Source organism: Capsella rubella, unplaced genomic scaffold (assembly GCF_000375325.1).
Source record: "Capsella rubella cultivar Monte Gargano unplaced genomic scaffold, Caprub1_0 scaffold_3, whole genome shotgun sequence".
Classification (NCBI taxonomy): domain Eukaryota; kingdom Viridiplantae; phylum Streptophyta; class Magnoliopsida; order Brassicales; family Brassicaceae; genus Capsella; species Capsella rubella.
In genome coordinates this window covers 3,888,884-3,905,453 of record NW_006238921.1, presented here as the reverse complement: position 1 = coordinate 3,905,453, position 16,570 = coordinate 3,888,884, and the positions used below count along the sequence as shown (strand labels likewise).

The 16,570-nt window shown below is 36.6% G+C and overlaps 2 protein-coding genes across 4 annotated transcripts; one reads left to right on the top strand and one right to left on the bottom strand.

The window, feature by feature from the left end:
• Positions 1 to 911: 911 nt before the first annotated feature.
• Positions 912 to 3,490, bottom strand: LOC17892759 (serine/arginine-rich SC35-like splicing factor SCL33). Of its 2 annotated transcripts, none has more exons than XM_023786721.1 (6): positions 3,404 to 3,490; positions 2,699 to 2,865; positions 2,465 to 2,542; positions 1,757 to 1,915; positions 1,504 to 1,677; positions 912 to 1,284 (listed from the first exon to the last, which is right to left on the bottom strand). In XM_023786721.1, the coding sequence occupies exons 2-6, from the start codon at positions 2,842 to 2,844 to the stop codon at positions 1,188 to 1,190; spliced, it is 654 nt and encodes a 217-aa protein (XP_023642489.1). In that variant the 5' UTR covers positions 2,845 to 2,865; positions 3,404 to 3,490; the 3' UTR covers positions 912 to 1,187. The 2 variants fall into 2 exon arrangements, with proteins under 2 accessions (XP_023642489.1, XP_006298599.1); XM_006298537.2 differs by having other exon boundaries at positions 1,504 to 1,620.
• A 222-nt stretch (positions 3,491 to 3,712) lies between these two features.
• Positions 3,713 to 16,339, top strand: LOC17892525 (rRNA biogenesis protein RRP5). 2 transcript variants are annotated; one of them, XM_023785490.1, is made up of 40 exons: positions 3,713 to 3,898; positions 4,082 to 4,287; positions 4,925 to 5,062; positions 5,169 to 5,342; positions 5,668 to 5,764; positions 6,032 to 6,150; positions 6,236 to 6,358; positions 6,476 to 6,547; positions 6,884 to 6,976; positions 7,290 to 7,400; positions 7,485 to 7,607; positions 7,761 to 7,946; positions 8,026 to 8,100; positions 8,537 to 8,673; positions 8,842 to 8,976; positions 9,074 to 9,219; positions 9,302 to 9,367; positions 9,714 to 9,820; positions 9,909 to 9,989; positions 10,081 to 10,155; positions 10,238 to 10,339; positions 10,491 to 10,659; positions 10,771 to 10,916; positions 11,072 to 11,155; positions 11,221 to 11,321; positions 11,569 to 11,722; positions 11,986 to 12,060; positions 12,168 to 12,315; positions 12,550 to 13,201; positions 13,422 to 13,482; positions 13,551 to 13,696; positions 13,769 to 13,952; positions 14,081 to 14,179; positions 14,282 to 14,661; positions 14,772 to 14,948; positions 15,140 to 15,236; positions 15,336 to 15,491; positions 15,578 to 15,808; positions 15,899 to 15,982; positions 16,073 to 16,339. In XM_023785490.1, the coding sequence occupies exons 1-40, from the start codon at positions 3,739 to 3,741 to the stop codon at positions 16,178 to 16,180; spliced, it is 5,778 nt and encodes a 1,925-aa protein (XP_023641258.1). In that variant the 5' UTR covers positions 3,713 to 3,738; the 3' UTR covers positions 16,181 to 16,339. The 2 variants fall into 2 exon arrangements, with proteins under 2 accessions (XP_023641258.1, XP_023641257.1); XM_023785489.1 differs by having other exon boundaries at positions 5,668 to 5,776.
• The last annotated feature ends 231 nt before the right edge of the window (positions 16,340 to 16,570 follow it).

Genomic DNA, 16,570 nt, shown 5'->3' with positions numbered 1-16,570 from the left:
AATAGAGAGAGGGTCATTTCTAAATAAGACTATCAAAAATATCTGTCGACACTGTACGATTCTAAAACAAATAGCACTGTATTCTACATTAAATTATTCATTTGAGGAAATAGAAACTTGTTGGTTAAGAAATTGGTGACTTGTAATATACTTAACCTAGAAAGCACACCTTTGGTGATGAACAACAAGAATATACTTGAATTAGAAAGAGATTAAGTATACCAAGACAGAATTTAAATTTTTTCTTATTTTTTTTTTATCGTTAAGAGACAAGTAAGTTTGTTTTGTTTTTATAAGAGGAATGAAAGATTGGTTAGTTCTAAGGACAAAAGATGATGAAAAACTTCCTCTGTTTTGTAGGCACATAAATATTTAGAAAATCAACTGAAACAAAAGATTGCCTTACGATCTTCTTTCCAACATTTGATCAGCTTCCTACACGTGATTTAGGTTTAAAAAAAAAAAAAAAATTGCATGAACAGTTTCAATTAAAAAAACAAAAAAAATCATCATTAACCTATAAGAAATCAACCAACGGTAAATACCTAACTTGAAAAAAAAATCTCAAGAAAAATATCAAGTCTCATTTCTTCGTGTTGGGATTTAGGTAATTCACATCACATCTTAAGAGTACATGTGTTTGTATGAAATGATTCATCCCTTAACCTCCAGAACAAATTCAGCTTGTGGCGCAAACACGGACGGACCAGCCGACTTGGGTTCAGTCGGGAATAGTAACGGCTACAAAAACCAGTTAGGAAATGGCCACGTTCTGTATCACTTGTCTTAACTCTTATTAACTGTGTCATAGACTCATAGTTTATGTCTACTGAGAACAAAATCCTCACAGTAATTGTTTCTGAGATCAGATATATATGTTCCACATTTCGTAATGTAGTGGAAACGCGAAATCAGTAAAGCACTATTTCATTCTGGGAAAAGCAGGATATAATCACTATTCACTAGCATAGATGTCAAACGTTAAAATACAAAAGCTACCATAGCGTGCTAAGGAAATGAAACCAAACAACACAATGGTTTCTCCACATCGGTCTCAAAGAGTTCTTCCACATCGGTCTCAAAGAGTACTAGATCACTCATATATTACTAACTCCCACAGTGACAGTGTAACACCAACACCAGACGCCATCTTCTTCATCACCTCCTTAGCTCATAGCAACTCACCTTCAGTAGCTTGGACTCGGGCTTCTGCTTCTTGTATCATATCGAGACCTTGAGCTTGACCTCGAGTATGATCCCTCCTTATCCCCTGGGGAAACCGATCTGCTCAAAATGTACAATATTATGGTATGTGAATTTACGAAGATATACATTGAGAAAGCAAGATCATATATGCTTACCCCTAAAGAGTTAGAACCAAAACCAGTATCAGATAAACTGATCTTATAGTAGATTTCGTTACACATTAGAGACTATTTTCCTCGAAACAAAAATTCAAAAACCTAAAATCGAAACTGGGATTGAACATCTCTATCACAGTACCTTGAATGGCGTCTTTCGTCATATGGTGAACGGGTATAGCTTCTTCTGTAGTTCGGTGAACGCGAATAACCAGGAGACCGGGAATAACCATGTGGAGATCTTGTAGATGTTCTGCCCCTGAAATTGATATTCAACTTCTTTATTTTTTTCAACAAACCCAAAACAGAGAGAAAGCTGCAAACAGTTGAATAGTTTGGATAAAGAAACTTAAGATGTTAATCAACAAGCTAATTTGGTGAAATTCAACCCTCACCTTGAACGTTCTCTCATTTCTGAGGGCTTCTTTCTGTTCTCCTCCGCAAATACTACAGTAATTTCACGTCCAAGGAGAACATAGCCATCTAAATGATACTTTGCATCTGCAGCATCAGCAGGATCATAGTACTGCACAAACCCAAACCCACGAGGCTCCCTGCAAGTTCATAGCATCAAATATCGGGTATACAAATTTTAAAACAAGTAAATCTCCTTCAAACCAAATTTGGTGTTAGAGATTCATTAAAAGGAAACTTCAAACTAGACATAAAAAAACACTTAGAAGTTAAAACCAACACAGGGGGAACCGAATCTATCAAACATAAACAATCAGCAGGGGGAACCAAATCGATCAAACATAAACAATCAGCAGGCTGCTAACCTTTTTGAATCCACTGTACTAACTTCAAATTTGACAAGAACATCTTCAAAATGAAATAAAAACCAACTTCCTTCTCAATCAGGAAGTATTAAACTGTCAACAACAATACTCACTTACCCTCTGTAGTCCCGAATAAAGAATTCTTACTACTTCACTGATCTCAGGCACATAAATCTTCCTACTTCTTCATCTTCAACACTTCCAATAAGACAACCAAAATTTGATAAACCAATAGTCTTATTCTTACAAAAAGGCTAGCTGGCTAGGACAGCAAAAAGTCATACAAATGGAAGAAATTAGTGGTAAGAAGTTGCAATCACTCACCCAGTGTAATAATTACGAGGTATATAGATATCCTTGAGACAACCAAACCGCCCAAACGGTCTGCGGAGATCATCTTGCCTGAAATGGTAAACAAAAATTGGAGGATTTATAAATGTCAGAAGGTGAAGACTTCAAACATTTCTTGTTTTCGAAATCAATCAATTACACAAATCCAGAGGGGGGTATAATGCACAAATAACTAAAAGAAGAATGAGCAGATCAGTATTCGATTACCTACAGTCGTGTCTGAGATTGCGAACCAGTAGACTGGTTGGGGGATCTCTACTCCTACCTCTGTAGTATCCCACAGGACTTGGGCTTCTGTACCTTCTACCATAACTCCTTGGTGGTGAAGGACTGTAACTACAGCTCCTCCCCATTATCACTTAAGAAGTTACAACCTGTAAAAATCCAGAGAGCTAAACCTATTTAGACTTCAAATTGGAGACGGTAACAAAATTTAAGTTCGTCAGAGAAACATCCGTAGCAGAGTAATTCACCAAAACTGAATGTATCTTCATAAAATCCTACATATTTTGTTGCCAGAAGCTCAAAAAAAAAAAAGTGACAATTTCCAGCTAAACGTTTAACATTTTTTTACATCAGATTACTTAAAAGTCTGAAATAAGACGACGAAACGAAACGAAGACAAAAGATGCAGTGATAAAAATCGAATCCATATATTTATACAAAAATAGAAGCATCTATGAATATAAGTAAAACGAATCATATCAGGAAGAACAAAAAAGGAAGCTTCAAAATAGCATAAAGATAATGCGACAAATGTTTTCCAATAGTGACCTGTACAAAACGGGACGAAAGAAGAGATTCATAGCATCGGAAACACAAGTTCATAGCTCAAACGAACAAGTTCATGGAAATCTCAAAAGCAGATTAACAGAAACACATGCAAAAACTATATGATTGTGAAAATAAAACCTGATGAGAGAGAATCCCACAAGAGAAACTCAGTTTCGTCGCCGGTGCTCTCTCTTTTTCTCTCTGATGAGATTTTTCTACTAGGCGATGGTCGTCTTTATTCGAGAACGTTCTACAATGGGCCTTTGATTTATCTACAATAATGGCCCATATAAGCCCATTACGTTTTTATTTTAGGTTAAAATCCAAACGACCGGTTCTTAATTTTCAATTTCTGGTTAAAATTACAAACCAGGCGGTTCCCAGAAAACCCTACAAAACTTCTTCTTCTTCATTAGTGTTAAACCCTACACAAAAAACGAGCTCCGAACTCTCTCGCGTCCGCCATTGGAGATATGGTGATACCGTCGAAGAAATTTTCCAATGGAAAACGTCATGAATCTACAAAGTCCTTTAAACCAACGAAGAAACCGTTTAAAAAGTCCAAGGACGATGTAGCTGCAAGGTCTGAAGCCATGGCTCTGCAGCTCGAAGATGTTCCTGACTTCCCTCGAGGTTTGTTTCTCCCTCTAATTTCTGTTCCTATGCAAGGAACAATTCAGTTTGTTTTTTTACTCGGTGTCATGATTCACAAGCATGTGATTAGGTAGCTAAATATGAAATGGTTGGCTTCATGTCTCTCTGTTCTGAGCATCCCCTTCAGTTACTCGTTGCTGATGTGTTTTAATTGATTGTCAGGTGGAGGTACTTCTCTGAGTAAAAAGGAGCGTGAGAAAATTTATGAAGAAGTGGATGCTGAGTTTGACGCTGATGAGCGTGTTTCTAAGAAGAGTAAAGGGGGCAAGCCTAAAAAGAGAACACCTAGCGATGCAGACGAATTGGGATTGCTTTTTGGCGGCCTTACCGGAAAACGGCCAAGATATGCCAATAAGATTACCACTAAGGTATATAACTCGGAACTGTCGTATATGTTTGAGTTGTCCAACAAGGTCATGTCTGTATCCCCCATGATAGCTCTAAACATTTTTTTAGTCAGAATTGGCTAAGGGACCTATGCTTGTTACATCTTACATGCCGCATTGTTCGCCTTTGCTTCTTTCATTGCCTTTTATTGACTCAACTCAGAATTTTTTTTTCTGCATCCTAAAACATATTTTTCCTGTACATACAAATAAAGCTCAGAAATTAATGGTTTGATCAAACATTATTGGAAAACTAGCTCAACCTAGATTGAATCAAGATGCTGATCCGTATATGTAACATTAAACTACAGTGACTAAGTTTCTGAATCAATGTCCGCTGATGATTTATCTAGAAAGATAGTTCTTACATCAGATAATTATGCTTGTTTTCTCGTGTTAGACATGTGCGCTATTCAGTTGGTGCACGGACCTATGTTATTTTAGCTTTTTATTGACATCCATCTATCCTCATAGATACTGATGCATTATGCTACTGTCCTAGAAGTGTTTCTTAAGCAGATTACATCTCTTTTTCTTTTTTTTTTTTTGTAAACCTAAAAACCAAGCAGATTACATCTCTATTTATCCCATTCTGATGTTTATGCAAATATATGTTCAGAATATTGCCCCAGGAATGAAGCTTTTGGGAGTTGTTACTGAAGTAAACCAGAAGGATATTGTAATTAGTCTTCCAGGGGGGTTACGTGGGTTAGTTCGCGCAAGTGAGGCATCGGATTTTACAGATCTTGGAATTGAGGTAACTGCTGTAGGCTATAACTGGCTGTGTTCGTTGTTCAATGGTCATCTCTTTCCTTTATCTTTTCTGCAATCTGATTAGAGTTAATCGTCTTTTTGTAAACCAGGACGATGAAAATGAACTCCTTGGAGACATTATTTCTGTGGGTCAGCTTGTTCCCTGCATTGTATTGCAGTTAGATGATGATAAGAAGGAGGCGGGCAAAAGGAAAATATGGCTTTCATTGCGGCTTTCTCTATTGCACAAGGGATTCAGTTTTGATTCTTTTCAACTAGGGATGGTATGTCAACACTTGGTTCACTTTCCTTTAATTTCGCAGTTATCTTAGTTTATTGGTATAGCCAAAGCGATTTAAAGAGCCAAAATGAGATGAGAGAGTTCATGGCTGATCAGGCTGACTTAATTTATTAAGTTGCATATGTGAGCTTTTTTTATAATGAAATTAAGCTGTATATTTGGTATCAAATGAACTGGGGTCGTACTTTACACCTCAGTTTTTAATTGCTGATAGAGGTTAAATCTTACAGCTTCTATATATAGGTTATGATGTTTTGTATGAAATAATAATTTTTTAATAATTTTTATTTCATTTCCATAACGCTTAGGTGTTTTCTGCTAACGTGAAAAGTGTCGAAGACCATGGTTATATCCTTCACTTTGGATTACCTTCTATCACAGGATTTATCGAGATAAGCAATGATGGTAAGAAACCAGGTTGACCTTCAACACTGGTCTCTTAGCTCTTTTTCTCACTTTGAACTTTATTTCATCAGGAGCTTTAACATACATCATGATAAAGTTGGTCATCTATGTCCAACTAAGGGAAACACTTCAGAGAATTCTAATCTCATTTCATTTTCAAATACCTTTATGGATGCCTTTGATCTTTTTTTAAGAACTTCGTGTCTTTTGGGTTTTGCTTCTGATCATCTTCTTAAAATTTCATTTATCTTTTTCTTAACTTTACAGGAAAGCTGGAGTCAGGAATGAAGACTGGGCAGCTTATTCAGGGCGTGGTTACAAAGATCGATAGAGAACGTAAAATTGTTCGCCTTAATTCTGATCCAGAATCAGTGGCAAAGTGTCTGGTATGCCTTGAACATTCCTTTGATAATTAGAGAGTAAAGGTTTCTTATTTTACACAACCTTAACCACTTTAATACCATTTTGCAGACCAAGGATCTTAATGGCATGTCGTTTGATCTTCTCATCCCAGGCATGATGGTTAATGCTCGTGTTCAATCAGTTCTTGAGAATGGGATACTGTTCGATTTCCTTACATATTTTAATGGAACGGTGAGTTGCTAATGATCCTGATCTTGTACATTATTGCTTGAAAAGGAACTGTCTCTTTCATGTTTAACCCAAAATTTTGTTGGCACCTGTGAGTTACGTTTCTCATCGAATGTGCAGGTTGATCTCTTCCATCTTAAAAACCCATTGTCTAACAAAAGCTGGAAGGATGAGTATAATCAGAATAAGACGGTATGCATTTTGGTGTTACTCTTTTCTGTTTCTTCTGTTTATCTATAGATGTCATCATAGCTTGCAGATCTTGTAGTCCCACCCCCACCTTTAAACATACATTTCATTGTTCAGAATGTTGAGTATTGGTACTTAGCGCATACATTTTTTTCTGTTAGTATGTTTAACACAACTTGAGTTCTTTGGTTACCATAGTTCTGGTAAATTGCTCAAATACTCCTTTTTCTGCAATAATTTCTTTTGCTCTATTGTTGAAAGTTTGCTGTATATGCTTTGTTAACAGATTTATTATTTACGTTTGATTAACTTTCATAAAATAGTCCTAATGTATTTCAGGTTAATGCAAGAATATTGTTTATCGATCCATCATCTAGAGCTGTTGGTTTAACATTGAACCCTCATCTTGTTTGTAATAAGGCTCCTCCGTTGGTAAGTTACCAATTCCTTTCACTTCCACTAAGATATAATGACTAAGAAAATTTGGTTTGACAGCTACTGTTAAGGTTTAAATGAAGGGTCAGTGATTATAACATCAATATCTCTTAAATCCACGATTATTACCAATGTCTACGTGTCTTAAGCTTGAATATAATGACTATCCACTATCTTACAATTTTGATCATCGCCTGGGATACCTTAGACATCATTAATCTCTGTTTAGCCGTCGTGGATTTACTTGTTTCTGCCTATCTGTACTCTTTTGTAGAAATATTTTTGTAAAATTTGTATTGGTTCTTTACAGCATGTCTCTAGCGGCAGCATATTTGACGAAGCAAAAGTAATTCGTATTGATAAATCAGGCCTTCTTCTGGAACTTCCTTCTAATCCCGAAACAACTCCAGCATACGTCAGTGTATGTCCAATGGGCTATCCATATTTCTGAATAGATTTAGCTTTTTGATGTTCTTTGTTAACCTGAGATTTACTGTAATTGCAGACATATGATGCCGCAGGAGATGAAGTAAAGAAACTGGAAAAGAAGTTTAAGGAAGGGAATCACATCCGTGTTCGAATACTTGGCCTTAAGCAGATGGATGGGTTGGCCATAGGAACTTTAAAGGTATTTTTCTGCCAGGCTTATTAGATTTTCTTTTAAGTTCAGTTATTTATATCAACCTCTTCATTGGAATCTAAATGCCTTGTGACATGTATGTTATTTCCCTGTTTTTCATTTGTTTGTTTCCTTCTTTCGTGTTGTTTTTATCTTGAGCAGGAAAGCGCCTTTGAAGGTCCAGTTTTCACCCACTCAGATGTTAAGCCTGGTATGGTTACAAAGGCAAAAATTATATCTGTTGATACGTTTGGTGCCATTGTGCAATTCCCTGGTGGTCTCAAAGCGATGTGCCCACTTCGGCATATGTCTGAGTTTGAAGTTACAAAACCCAGGAAAAAGTTCAAGGTTGGTTACAGTGATCGTACATGACTAATTTGGGATTTTGTTGAGGCATGCATAACTTTTGAATAATGTTCTTTTCCAGGTTGGAGCTGAATTAGTATTCCGTGTACTTGGCTGCAAATCAAAGAGAATAACTGTTACCTACAAGAAATCGCTTGTAAGTTTTCTTACGATAATGGATCTGACTTTGTGAGCTTATTTTCATATTCCTTGATGTCTAGTTTTGTTGGTTAAGAGGAGGCTTATAACTTTTCAAATAATTTCTTCTTATGATATATGATAAATGCATCTCGTTTTTATTATCATTCCTTCTTTTATTTTCATCTGCTGATTCTAAGTTTTACATTTTACACTTGTGTAATTTCTTTCGGGTTAAAAATGGAAAATAAGTTTCTTCTTTATCAAGCGTTTTCACTTATCTATAGATGAATATATTAGAGAGACTTTTGTCCCAAACTTCAATCTTTTTTGGGGGTAAGGAGCGGAAAAATCTATTGCTATTTATTCAGTAACGTAGTGCTATTAACAACTCTGGTTGTTACCTTTTCAACTCTGTTCTCATGCAGTAAAGATGAAATATTTATTCTTTTCAGGTGAAGTCTAAACTTCCAATTTTAAGTTCTTACACTGATGCAACTGAAGGGCTAGTGACGCATGGCTGGATTACAAAGATTGAAAAGCATGGATGTTTTGTTCGCTTTTATAATGGAGTGCAAGGATTTGTTCCCAGGTCATTGCTGCTCTCTTTTGTTGTATTTCAACTACCGTTGCCTTTCAGCTCTGGTTTCCTTATACTGTGATATAGTACATAAGATTTTTCCCATCCTAAAGACTTTGGTTAAGTTTTTCTGTTCTGGTGGTTTTAAACTAATAAGCTATACTGACTTTGATTAAGCAGATTTGAACTTGGTTTAGAGCCTGGAAGTGATCCAGATTCAGTGTTTCATGTCGGAGAGGTTGTAAAATGTAGAGTAACCAGTGTGGTTCATGGTTCTCGAAGGATCACCCTTAGTTTGATGATAAAGCCAGCAAGGTTTTACCTTTTTCAATCTGATAATTATCTTGCCTTAAAGGCTGCCTTAATATCATTTAAATATGTAGCTCAAATTTGTGTAAATCATTTGTCTTAGTGTTTCCGAAGACGATTCAATCAAGTTAGGTAGCATTGTATCAGGGATAATTGATAGTATAACTAGCCAGGCAGTCATTGTCCGTGTTAAATCCAAAGGTGTTCTCAAGGGTACAATTGCTGCTGAACATTTAGCTGATCATCATGGTATGTGTTTTAACCCATACAGACATTCATTTGGGTTTTGCTTTTATTCATCCGTGTCTGAGTTGCTTTTTGTGTGATGTAGAGCAAGCAAAACTAATGAAGTCACTTTTAAGACCTGGATATGAGCTTGATAAGCTGCTGGTATTAGGTATGTTTATTACTATTCATACTAATTTATAGTAGTTTGTTTTCGTAGGTATATCTCCTTAAACACATTTGAAGGAGGTAGACTGTCTAAACTTCACAGTGTTAAATTTTTGATTTACCTCTGCGTGGGTACTGATGGGTTGGAGAGGGATAATTGATAGTTCTTATGAGAGTAGTTCTTTCCACAAATGATTGTTAATTCAGCTTATCTCTCATTGTGTAGTATCTAAAACTAATAAAATGATCCATCTAGTTCCAGTAAGGCAGAGATGACTTTGCAATTAACTATTTTAGTGGTTGATGAGACCTAAATGATTACATAGAGTGATGACTTTTGTTTAATGTAGACATTGAAGGCAACAACATGGCTCTCTCTTCAAAATATTCTCTCATTAAGTTAGCTGAAGAGCTTCCTTCAGATTTTAATCAGCTTCAGCCAAACTCAGTGGTTCATGTGAGTAGTTGCGTCTTTTAAACAGTAGCTCTTTAGTTGATGAATTCGTTCATAAACTCACATTTACTTTTGACTAATTTGTATACAGGGTTATGTTTGTAACTTGATTGAAAATGGCTGCTTTGTCCGTTTTCTTGGTCGGCTGACTGGTTTTGCCCCAAGAAGCAAGGTGGATTGTTTTTTACTATGATTTTTTTTTGTCAAATGTATGTTTGTTAGCATATTTTGTTTCTTGAAATTTGTTGGTTTTTCTTTTGCAGGCAATTGATGAACCCAGGGCAGATCTGTCAGAATCCTTCTTTGTTGGACAATCGGTTCGGGCTAATATAGTTGATGTATGTGCACGCTGGACTCAAGGCCTTATATTAATTTTGTTTAAGATGTTATAATGTTTAGATAACTTGTAATATTTTGCAGGTCAATCAAGAAAAAAGTAGGATAACTCTTTCATTGAAACAGTCATCTTGCGCATCTGTAGATGCTTCTTTTGTCCAAGATTACTTCCTCATGGATGAGAAGGTGGTGTTCTTCTCACATACCTTTTTAATTTTATTGCGCTAAAGAGTTTATGTAAACGATGTATTATATTTTTATTGAGCTTTTGTCAGGGTATTTTACATGTGAATTTTAAGAAGGATTCAGTTCTAACAGTTACTGTTTATTTGTCCAGATATCGGACTTGCAGTCATCTGATATTACTAAAAATGAGTGTAGTTGGGTTGAGAAATTCTCAATTGGGAGTTTGATCAAGGGCACCATAAAGGAACAAAATGATCTGGGTGTGGTGGTGAATTTTGAAAATATAAATAACGTCCTTGGTTTTATACCTCAGCATCATAGTAAGTCATTCTGTACGAAAAGATTAGGTTCAGTTTCATATGTATCATATTTGTATCCGATTAACACATCTGCACATAATCTTTGTCTGATGCATTATGGCTTTTCTGTAGTGGGTGGAGCTACTTTGGTACCTGGTTCTGTTGTCAATGCACTTGTTCTTGATCTTTCTAGGGCAGAGAGACTAGTTGATTTGTCTTTGAGGCCTGAGCTCATAAACAACTTAACTAAGGAGGTGTCCAACAGTCAGTCAAAAAAGGTACCACTCGAAGATGATATATTCTGGCCAACTTTTGTCTTGTTCAAATTTTCTTGCATGCTCATCATAGTTCACATAAGTCCAAATTAGGCTACAGTGGATGTGTATGCTGATCTTAGCTGGCTTATGACAAGTTGTATTTAATATCGCTTCAGAAACGTAAAAGAGTAATCTCCAAGGAACTTGAAGTCCACCAGAGGGTCAATGCTGTAATAGAGATTGTGAAGGAGCAATACTTGGTAAGTATATAATTGCATGAAGTTAATAACTAGTGCATGTTACTCAGAGTTTCCCTTGATTTCAGGTTTTGTCGATTCCAGAGCATGGTTACACTATAGGATATGCATCAGTATCAGACTATAACACACAGAAGTTGCCAGTGAAACAATTTTCCACTGGACAAAGGTGAGTGTGCTATTCATCCATTTATTGACCAATCTCTTATTTAATTTGCTCCCCGTGATCACGGTTCCTATTTTCCCAAGCTCACTTAGCCCTGCCGGATAAAACTAAGAAATTGTGAATTTGTATTTACTTCCACTGGCAGTTGATATTCTATCTACTCTATGTACCTATTGGCAGTAGATATAGCTGTCCTTACTGTATAATTACTTAATCGTAGCTAAGTTTTTGATTAATTTTCTATGGGCAGTGTTGTTGCCTTTGTTGAGGCTGTGCAAAACCCTTTATCGTCTGGGAGGTTGCTTTTACTTCTTGACTCTGTTTCCGGGACTTCTGAGACTTCCCGTTCTAAGAGGGCAAAGAAGAAATCCAGCTGTGAAGTTGGTTCTGCTGTCCACGCCGAGGTTACTATAGACCTTTCTTCTTAAGTCTTTCTTTGTTGCAGTAGAAATTGCGTCACTGTTGTAACGTTAGCAGAATTTAGATATTGTTGAATTACTTTCAACTATAGATGGCAGATCTTTACATAGGTGCAGATAATCTGATAAGAAACAAAGTTTTAGGTTGGCAAGTACCAACTTCTAGTCATCGACAGTGGATAGGTTTTTAGTTGCGTCTATGCCACTATACCTTCTGCTGCCTCATACTAACATCTTATACTTTTCAGATTACTGAAATAAAGCCTTTTGAACTTAGAGTAAACTTTGGCCACAGTTTCCGAGGAAGAATCCATATCACTGAGGTGATTCCTTGTCTTGTTTACCATCATCATTTTAGATTGTAAATCTCGTTCTTTAATACTTGGTGGACTAAGATTTTGCTTATACATCTTAAATCTTGGTTAAATAGGTAAATGATGCAAGTACAAGTGAGGATCCTTTTGCCAAATTCAGAGTCGGGCAATCAATGTCTGCAAGGGTTGTTGCAAAACCGTGTCATACTGATATTAAAAAGAGTCAACTTTGGGAGCTTTCTGTTAAGCCTGCAATGCTTAGAGGTAAACTAATGAGAATTGAAAAATTCTACCAATCATGTTGACCATTGACTCACATTAGGATATATATGGCAGAACAGTGACATGCCCTTAGGGTTTAAAATATTTGTTTTTTAGTTAGTCTATTCTAGCAAACTGTGAGATGGAAATATTTGAATTTTGTTCTACTTAATTGCTCATACAAGGCGATAATATAGTCTCTGTGTCTTTCTCTTTTTGTTGTTGCTATTTAATTAGATTCCAGTGAGTTGAATGATATACAAGAGAGTGAACAACTTGAGTTTGCTGCTGGACAATGTGTTAGTGGATATGTCTACAAAGTGGATAAGGAGTGGGTTTGGTTAGCAATATCTCGCAATGTGACCGCACGCTTGTTCATTTTAGACACTGCATGCGAAGCTCATGAACTTGAGAAGTTTGAAAGGCGTTTTCCCATTGGCAAAGCTGTTTCAGGCTATGTTCTGACATACAATAAAGAGAAAAAAACATTACGGTTGGTTCAGCGTCCACTACTTGATACCCACAAAAGCATTGGCAATGGTGAAGGCAGAAAAACGGATAAACTAGATAGCAGCATTCCTGATGATGATGGTACTCTATTTATTCATGAAGGAGACATTCTGGGTGGAAGAATTTCTAAGATACTTCCTGGTATTGGTGGGATTCGTGTGCAAATAGGTCCTTATGTATTTGGGAGAGTTCATTTTACTGAAATCAATGATTTATGGGTCCCCAATCCCTTAGATGGTTTTCATGAAGGCCAGTTTGTCAAATGCAAGGTCTTAGAAATCAGCAGGTCTAGTAAAGGGACTTGGCAAATTGAACTCTCATTACGGACATCACTAGATGGCATGAATTCTGACCATCTCTCAGAAGATTGTAGTAATAAGTAAGTGTTTCTTTTGCCTATAATTCACATTTGATTTATGTCTAATTAATTGAAAGGCTCATCGTCAACCTTTTGATTCATGGCTGTTTTGTCAGTTTTCAATTTTGAATGAAATAAGTATTACTGGACTATAACTACTAATAGGATTTTCTATCTGTATTGACTTTATTTGAAATTGAAAATTTTCTAATTTACTTACTAACCTGATGATGATTTGCAGTGAAAATGTATGCAAGCGTTTTCAGAGGATTGAAGATCTATCTCCTGATATGGGCGTCCAGGTAAGAACCCTGACTTTGCTACCTATTACTTTCATGGTAGATCTTACGCTAATTTCAAAAAATTTCAGGGTTATGTCAAAAATACAATGTCGAAAGGTTGTTTTATTATACTTTCGAGGACAGTTGAGGCAAAAGTTCTACTTTCCAATCTATGTGATACTTTTGTTAAGGAACCCGAAAAGGAATTCCCAGTAGGAAAACTTGTAACTGGCAGGTAATGCAGACTTCTGTTATAGATATTTGATAATACAGCTTTATATTATGCTCTTACCAGTATACGTTGTAGGGTTTTAAATTTGGAGCCTTTATCTAAGCGGATAGAAGTCACTTTGAAGACAGTAAATGCTGGTGGACATCCAAAATCTGAATCTTATGACTTGACGAAACTCCATGTCGGAGATATAATTTCTGGGAGAATCAAACGTGTGGAGCCCTATGGCTTATTCATTACCATAGATCAAACTGGCATGGTAAAGATCTAGTTTTGTGTATTCCTTAAAATCTGTTATTTACAAACTATATGCTGCTTTAAACCATCCTAGTAGAGTAACCAGACTGGCAATAATTTACTTCATTACCATCTACCTTTTTACCGTAGGATGGATTATGTCACAAAACCCAGCTTTCTGATGATCGTATCGAGAATGTACAAGCCAAATATAAGGCTGGTGAGAGGGTCACCGCAAAGATTTTGAAGGTAGGTTGTCTTTTGTCCTAAATAGTTAGTGCTGTGTAGTATTTTGGATTTATGTTACTATGTATTTAGTGCTGTTCCTTTTCTTTTTGGTGTTTGCTCTAGCTTGACGAGGAACAGGGACGGATATCGCTCGGAATGAAGAGTTCTTATCTTACGAGTGGTGATGTCGAGACACAACCACCTTCTGAAAACAATGCTAATGATGCAAGCATGGAATGTGATTCAATCAATGATCCGAAGTCAGAAGTACTTGCTGCAGTCGGTGATTTTGGGTTCCAAGAAATTAGCGGTGGAAGACATAGCGGAACCTCTGTTGTTCTTGCCCAAGTAGAATCAAGAGCTTCTATCCCTGCGCTTGAGGTTGACCTTGATGACATTGAGGAGATGGACATTGACAACGGCCAGAATCAGGAGAAACTACAGGGAGTCAATAGAGATGAAAAGAGCAAAAGAAGGGAGAAGCAAAAAGACAGGGAGGAAAGGTTGGCTATTTCTTGACTTCCTCATCATGGCTATTTCTTTAGTTCCTTGTTGCAAAACTAAGATGCTATATAGTTGGGTCGAAACATGTTGATAAAATCTACTTGTGTAGAGAAAAAAGAATACAAGCTGCTGAAGGAAGATTGCTGGAGAATCATGCACCTGAGAGTGCTGATGAGTTTGAGAAATTAGTTAGAAGCTCTCCAAACAGCAGCTTTGTCTGGATAAAATATATGGCGTTTATGCTCAGCTTGGCTGATATTGAGAAAGCCAGGTCAATTGCTGAGAGGTACATGTTCCTAATTACTCTTTATCATCACGGAGATACTTACTGATACAGGTTGAGGGCAGAAACTTTTCTTGGGACCTATAAATATTAACTATATAACCGTCTGGATCTAAATCTGCATGTAAAGCATTTACGTTTTACATGTGTTGTTTATTTTTTTAGTCCTGTCTTATACTTAATCTCTACTGAAGGGCCTTGAGTACTATAAATATTCGGGAGGAAGAAGAGAAGCTAAACATATGGGTTGCTTACTTCAATTTGGAAAATGAACATGGAAGTCCTCCAGAGGTAGACAGAAGACTCCAGCAAAAACGCTTTTTAGATGTTATCAACAATAAGCTTATATATTGCTACTAGTTAACCCTCGTCTTTGTATCTCATCTCCAGGAAGCTGTTAAGAAAGTGTTTGAAAGGGCCCGTCAATACTGTGACCCAAAAAAAGTTTACCTTGCACTCTTGGGCGTGTATGAGAGGACAGAGCAAAATAAATTGGCTGATAAGCTACTTGATGAGATGATTAAGAAGTTTAAGCAATCTTGCAAGGTACATGCTGTTTGATCTTTATCTTATTAAAGCAAAGCTTGGCCCGTCTCTCTTTTAACCAATTGTATTTGACGTGTTCTTTTTAGATTTGGTTAAGGAAAGTACAAAGTTCTCTTAAACAAAACGAGGAAGGCATTCAGTCCATTGTGAATCGTGCCTTGCTATGTCTTCCACGCCATAAGCACATTAAGTTCATATCACAAACTGCTATCCTTGAGTTCAAATGTGGAGTTGCGGATAGAGGGAGATCACTGTTTGAAGGCGTTCTTAGGGAATACCCAAAAAGAACAGACTTGTGGAGTGTTTATCTAGACCAAGTTCGTTATATTCTGCTTCTCCAGAATTTATGCTTCATTGCCATCTTTGGTATCATTTCTAACTTTTAATATCATGTTTGTCTTGTACAGGAGATCCGGCTGGGAGAAGTGGATGTTATTAGATCTTTATTCGAGAGAGCCATTAGCTTGAGCTTGCCTCCTAAGAAGATGAAGGTGCGGAATAGCCTGTTCTCTGAATCTCTGTTCCATAAGGTATTTTTGACTAATGCGGATTTTAAACTATTTTGTGTTTTGTGCTCTCAGTTCTTGTTCAAGAAGTACTTGGAATATGAAAAATCTGTTGGTGACGAGGAGAGAGTCGAATACGTGAAACAGAGGGCGATGGAGTATGCAGACAGTACCTTGGCCTGAGATTTTGTTGTAACAAAACACCAATCTTTGTAAAAGCAACCATTGAGCTGTAAGAGTTGCAACCAATAGTGACTCTGTTAAAATTAGACACGCTGTGTAAAACACTGCAATTTTGAGCTCTTGTTACGCTATTTTAAATGACAAGGTTATTGAGTACCATTGAATATAGTGTTTATCTGAGTTATAACGATGTCAAATTTTGCACTAGAGGGTTGCCAACGACCTTGCAATTTGCACTAGATTGATAGGAGTGATTAAAAGGAAACTCTGTTCAAAGTATATGAGGAAATTCTCCAAACCAAAAATAAATAAAAAACGCTGCCAAATGAAATCATCGTAGGGAATGTGGAAGCTAGTTGCTTAAGGTCTCACTGTGAATCAAAGACTGCT

Excerpts from the sequence above, each read along its gene's own strand:
- LOC17892759 (XM_023786721.1), bottom strand. The coding sequence starts at position 2,844 with ATGGGGAGGAGCTGTAGTTACAGTCCTTCACCACCAAGGAGTTATGGT. Across the intron at positions 1,916-2,464 it reads CCTCGTAATTATTACACTGG|GGAGCCTCGTGGGTTTGGGT; the intron begins GTGAGTGATTGC and ends ATGAACTTGCAG. Across the intron at positions 1,678-1,756 it reads GAAATGAGAGAACGTTCAAG|CTTTCTCTCTGTTTTGGGTT; the intron begins GTGAGGGTTGAA and ends AACTGTTTGCAG.
- LOC17892525 (XM_023785489.1), top strand. The coding sequence starts at position 3,739 with ATGGTGATACCGTCGAAGAAATTTTCCAATGGAAAACGTCATGAATCT. Across the intron at positions 5,343-5,667 it reads ATTCTTTTCAACTAGGGATG|GTGTTTTCTGCTAACGTGAA; the intron begins GTATGTCAACAC and ends CATAACGCTTAG. Across the intron at positions 9,821-9,908 it reads AGCCAAACTCAGTGGTTCAT|GGTTATGTTTGTAACTTGAT; the intron begins GTGAGTAGTTGC and ends ATTTGTATACAG.